The sequence below is a fragment of the Molossus molossus genome, unplaced genomic scaffold (genome assembly GCF_014108415.1).
Source record: "Molossus molossus isolate mMolMol1 unplaced genomic scaffold, mMolMol1.p scaffold_m16_p_13, whole genome shotgun sequence".
Classification (NCBI taxonomy): Eukaryota; Metazoa; Chordata; class Mammalia; order Chiroptera; family Molossidae; genus Molossus; species Molossus molossus.
In genome coordinates this window covers 27,436,117-27,442,116 of record NW_023425348.1, presented here as the reverse complement: position 1 = coordinate 27,442,116, position 6,000 = coordinate 27,436,117, and the positions used below count along the sequence as shown (strand labels likewise).

The following is a 6,000-nucleotide window of genomic DNA, read 5'->3' as shown; positions in this document are numbered from 1 at the left end:
CCTTGATAAACATATATGCACCCAATATAGGAGCACCAAAATATATTACAAATCTTCTGGAGGACTTTGAAGGAGAAATCGACAGCAATACAATCATAGCAGGGGACTTCAACACCCCACTGACATCACTGGATAGATCCTCTAGACAAAAAAATTAGCAAGGAAACAGAGACTCTAAATGAAGCACTAGACCAAATGGATTTAATAGATATCTACATAGAATTACTCCCCAAAACTACAGAATTCACATTCTTCTCAAGTGCACATGGGATATGCTCAAAGATAGACCACATGATAGGACACAAACTAAATCTCTACAAGTTCAAGAAGACTGAAATCATATCAAGCATCTTCTCAGATCAAAATGGCATGAAACTAGAAATCAAGCAACAAAAACATGCAAAGACATTAGAACACATGGAGGCTAAATAGCATGTTATTAAACAATGAATGGGTTACCATGGAGATCTCGGAAAAAATTAAAAAATTCTTGGAAACCAATGAAAATGAACACACAACATCACAAAATCTATGGGAGGTAGCAAAAGCTGTTCTGAGAGGGAAGTTCATAGCACTACAGGCCTACCTCAAGAAACATGGAAAAGTTTCTAATTGATTGTCTAACCTCACAACTTAAAGAATTAGAAAGCAAACAAAAAGAAAACCCCAGAGCAAGTAGAAGGAAGGAAATAGTAAAGATCAGAGCAGAAATAAATGACATAGAGACAAAAAACCCCCCACACAATTCAAAAGATCAAGGAAACAAAGAGCTGGTTTTTCGAAAAGATAAACAAGATTGATGGACCCTTAGCTAGACTCACCAAGAAACAAAGAGAACGAACCCAAATACACAAAATCATAAATGAAAGAGGAAGTGTATTTCTGACACTTCAGAAATACAAAAGATTGTTAACCGCTACTGTGAACAATTATATGGCAACAAATTCAACAATCTAAGTGAAATGGACAAATTTTTCAAAACACACAGTCTCCCAAAACTGGACTGGGAAGAGAGAGAAAACTTGAACAGAACAATAACAACTAAGAAAATTAAAGAGGTAATCAAGACTCTCCCAGCAAACAAAAGCCCAGGCCCGGATGACTTCACAGGGGAGTTTTACCGAACATTCAAAAAAGAATTAACACCCATTCTCCTCAAACTATTTCAAAATATTCAAGAAGAAGGTAGACTTCCAAACTCGTTTATGATGTCAGCATAATTCTAATTCCAAAACCAGAAAAAGACACTACGAAGAAAGAAAACTACAGGCCAATATCCCTGATGAACATAGACGCCAAAATCCTGAACAAAATACTAGCAAATCAGATCCAGCAATACATCAAAAAAATTATTCACCATGACCAAGTGGGATTCATCCCAGAGATGCAAGGCTGGTACAATATTTGCAAATCAATAAATGTGATACACCACATAAACAGAATGAAGAATAAAAACCACATGATCATATCAATAGATGCTGAAAAAGCATTCAACAAAATCCAGCATCCACTTCTGATAAAAATGCTCAGCAATGTGGGAATAGAGGGATCATATCTTGACATAATAAAGGCCATATATGAAAGACCTACAGCCAAAATAAAACTCAGTGGGTAGAAACTAAAAGCATTTCCCTTAAGAACAGGAACAAGACAGGGATGCCCACTTTTGCCACTCTTATTTAACATTGTACTGGAAGTCTTAGCCACAGCAATCAGACATGAAGAAAAAATAAAAGGGATCCAAATTGGAAAGGAGGAAGTGAAACTGTCATTATTTGCAGATGACATGCTATTATACATAGAAGACCCTAGAGACTCCATCGAAAATCTACTAGACTTAATAAATGAATTTGGCAAAGTAGCAGGATACAAAATTAACGTCAAGAAATCAGTGGCATTCTTATACACCAATGATGAACTCACAGAAAGAGAAACGGAGAAAACAACCCCATTTACCATTATGGCAAAAAAATTAAGATACCTGGAAATAAACTTAACCAAAAAAGTAAAAGATTTATTTGCAGGTAAGTATAGGACATTTAAAAAAGAAAAGAAAGAAATAGAGGAAAATATAAAAAAGTGGAAGCACATACCTTGTTCATGGATTGGAAGAATTAACATCATTAAAATGTCCATACTACCCAATGCAATCTATAGATTCAATGCAATCCCCATCAAAATACCAATGACGTATTTCAAAGAACTAGAACAAATACTCCAAAAGTTAATATGAAACCAAAAAAGACCTCGAATAGCCACAGCAATCTTGAAAAAGGACAAAGTAGGTAGGATCACAATACCAGATATCTAGTTATACTGCAAAGCGACTGTAATCAAAATAGCCTTGTACTGGCACAAGAATAGGCATTTGACCAGTGGAACAGAATAGAGAACCCAGAAATGGACCCAAGGTAATATGCTCAATTAATATTTGACAAAGGTGGCAAGAGCATACAGTGAAGTAAAGATAGCCTCTTTAATAAATGGTGTTGGGAAAATTGGACAGCTACATGCAAAAAAATGAAACTAGACCATCAACTTACACCATACACAAAAATAAACTCAAAAAGAATAAAAGACTTAAATGGGCCCCGTGAATCCATAAAAGTTCTAGAAGAAGATGTACGCAACAAAATTTCGGACATCATACGCAACAGAATTTTCACTGCTACATCACCTAAGGCAACAGAAACAAAAGAGAAAATGAACACATGGGACTACATCAAACTAAAAAGCTTCTCAGGACCACAGGCCGACGCTCTAACCGCTGAGCCAAACCGGCCAGGGCCAAACTAAAAAGCTTCTGCACAGCAAAAGAAACAACCATCAAAATGGAAAGGCAACCCACTGTATGGGAGAACATCATTGCCAATGATACATCAGATAAGAGGTAAATTTCCAAAATGTATAGAGTACTCACACAACTCAACAAAAGGAAGACAAAGAATCCAATTAAAAAATGGGCAGAAGACCTAAATAGACACCTCTCCAAACAGCAAATGGTCAAGAGACATATAAAGAAATGTTCAACATCACTAATGATCAGAGAGATGCAAATTAAAACAACAATGAGGTATCACCTCACACCTGTCAGAATGGCCACAGTCAACAAATCATCAAACAAGTATTGGCGAGGGTGTGGAGAAAAGGGGACTCTAGTACACTGCTGGTGGGAATGCAGATTGGTGCAGCCACTATGGAAAACAATATGGTGTTACCTCAAAAAATTAAAAATTGAACTTCCATTCAACCCAGTGATCCCACTGCTGGGAATATACCCTAAGAAGACTGAAACACCAATCAGAAAGAATATATGTACCCTCATGTTCATAGCAGCACTATTTACAATAGCTAAGATCTGGAAACAGCCCAAGTGTCCATCAGTAGATAAATGTATAAAAAAGTCATGGTACATATACACAATGGAGTACTATGCAGCTGTAAGAAAGAAAGATCTCTTATCTTTTGAGACGACATAGAGGGACCTTGAAAGTTATTATCCTAAGTGAAGCAAGCCAAGCAGAAAAAGACAAATACCACATGATCTCACTTATTTGTGGAATATAATGATTATAACAGTCTGAGGAATTGGGTAGACACAGAAACATGGAAGTAGGGTACAGACTGACAACCCTCAAAAGAGGGGGTGGTCGGGGGAGGAAAGAGATAAACCACAGAACTTATATGCATGTACGCATAACCAATGGACGTGGAAAATAAAGCCGGGGATGGAGTGGGGGGATGGGGAGGAGGGTGTCAATGGGGTAAAAAAGGAGAAACATCTGTAACAAAAATAAAATTAAAAAAAATTTTTAAAAATTATATATATTATAAGAATAGGTCCTCCCTTCACCATTTTGACCCAAAGACCTGCTACAGAACTTGGTCTTCATGTACCTGAAGGGTACTCCTTTGTTTCATTTTCAATCATCCTCAGAAAGGCAGCTCACTGTTGGGGGTGATAACCTCTAGAATTTTGGCTGAACTGGGTGATTGAGCTCCTAATTTTTGCTAGTGGGATTTGAATTTGGAGATGGTTCATGAGCAAATGAAGAATTAGTGAGGTTTTACAATGTTGTTATGAACTTTATGATGTGAGTTGATTGTTTCATGTAGCCTTATAAAACAAGTCGGAGATGGTGGAGGGCGATTGCATCACGCCCTTTCCAGTCAGAGATGAAGCCTTCTTTAGTGCTTGAGATATTTCCTGATGCTCCACTCAGGCCAGCCCAGTTTTCAGATTTTCATATGTTCCTAAAATGGGTGTGGAGGGAAAAAAAAGAGGTAGAAGGCAGTTGTTAACCCAACTAGTTGTATTGCCATTGCTGGTAATTATGAATTATTAATGTCAGAGCAGAGCCCCAAACCTACAGAAACAACCCTGTTAGGCTTAGGCACTAAATAAATAAGCCAGTTACATATTTCTTGGATGGCTGGCAAAGGTTTTGTCGTCATAGCAACTCCTCCATCCAGCTTGCTGTATTTGCACAAGTTGTCAGCCTTGTCCCAACCCCAAGCTCCCCAGGAGGAGGAGCTGGGCCTTGTCCATTTCTCATTTATAACTAACTCAAAGTGAGGGGGAGGGACAGGCAGGGTTGCCTTCTGTACAGGCTGCTTGCCTGAGTTATACCCACAAATGCCTTGGAAGCAGCAGGCTGACTGCATCCTTCTCATCACATTCCTGGGTGTGTCTGGGCTGGTTGGCGCAGTAACCAGAACATACCACATTGGGATTGTGGAAGAATACTGGGACTATGTACCCCAAGGAAAGAACATTATTACTGGACAAAGTTTCGCAGAAGACAAGTGAGTGAACATGGGGTCCCCAGAGACTCCCAGGTTTGGTTTCCTTTTCACTCCATATGTGGAAGGTCATATTCTTTGGGTGGTTATAATGGGGGTGAGTTGATCTATATCAACAGGAGGGGTTTTGTGTTTGCTTGGAAAGCCTAGCCTGGGTGGGTATGCAGTTTGGAAGAGACATTCTTGACTCCATTTGTTGAGCTTTCTGTTCACAGCCTTGTCTGTGAAGCACCATGTACACAACCAGGTACTTGAATAATGGCTCATTCTATAAACGGACAGTTTTCATTAGATACCTCCAGTAACTCAGTGGAGGTCCTAGACTCAGTTTTTTTTTTAAAAAAAAGAATGGCAATTTATGGGGTAGAAATTTGAGAATTAAAAAAAAAATTCTTCACTGTATTATCTTAGTTTTTATTTTTGGAATGAAACATCATTGGAAATAAGTATACTACAGGTAGTTGTGTTTTGTTTTTGCTTTGCAATGTTTAAAAAAGGAACAGTTACAATCGATTTGGCTAATGTTTTAAGAGCTTCCTTGAGTCCATTAGAAATGGTTTTTCCACTGGTGAGAGGCGTGTTCCAGCTCTAACTCATTCAATCTGAGGGCATAGCCTAACCCCAGAGCCCGTGGTGTAGCTGGGTGGGGTGGTACTAGAATGTTCTATATCCTTGATTTTTTATGTTTTGCAGATAATAGCCCTTGCTTCCTGTCTCCCTTGTCGGGTCAGGGTCTTCTATCTCTTATGTGTTCCCTGGAGCTCCCACTAAAGTCCCCCCCCCCCCTGGCTCCAGAAGTCAGCTTGCAGATTTTCAACTTTGCACTTTTTAGAACCTCTTTTGAGATGTTCTGGCAACCACTGTTGGTTATCAGATACTTGCTTCTTTTCTGATAGGCAGAGCCCATTGCATTCACATCTATGTTCCATTTTCTCTTTTTTTATTCTCACCCGAGGACATTTTTGCATTTATCTTCAGATAGAGTGGGAGGGAGAGAGGGAGAGAAACATCGATGCGAGAGAGACACATGGAGTGGTTGCCACCTACATGACCCCAACCAGGGCCAGGGACAAACTGCAACCAAGGTATGTGCCCTTAGTGGGAACTGAACCCGGGACTCTCTGGTCCGCAGGCCAAAGCTCTAACCACTGAGCCAAAGTAGCCAGAGCCCACGTTCCATTTTCTAAAGGTGAGGTT

General features: G+C 39.2%; 1 protein-coding gene across 1 annotated transcript in view; it reads left to right on the top strand.

Moving 5' to 3' along the window:
- The first annotated feature begins 4,636 nt into the window (after window positions 1-4,636).
- HEPHL1 (hephaestin like 1) overlaps window positions 4,637-6,000 on the top strand; it is a 72,492-nt gene continuing 71,128 nt past the window's right edge. Inside the window, exon 1 of the mRNA XM_036259407.1 lies at window positions 4,637-4,806. Within this exon, the coding sequence (XP_036115300.1) occupies window positions 4,637-4,806 (170 nt within the window). The remainder of the gene's footprint in view (window positions 4,807-6,000) is intronic.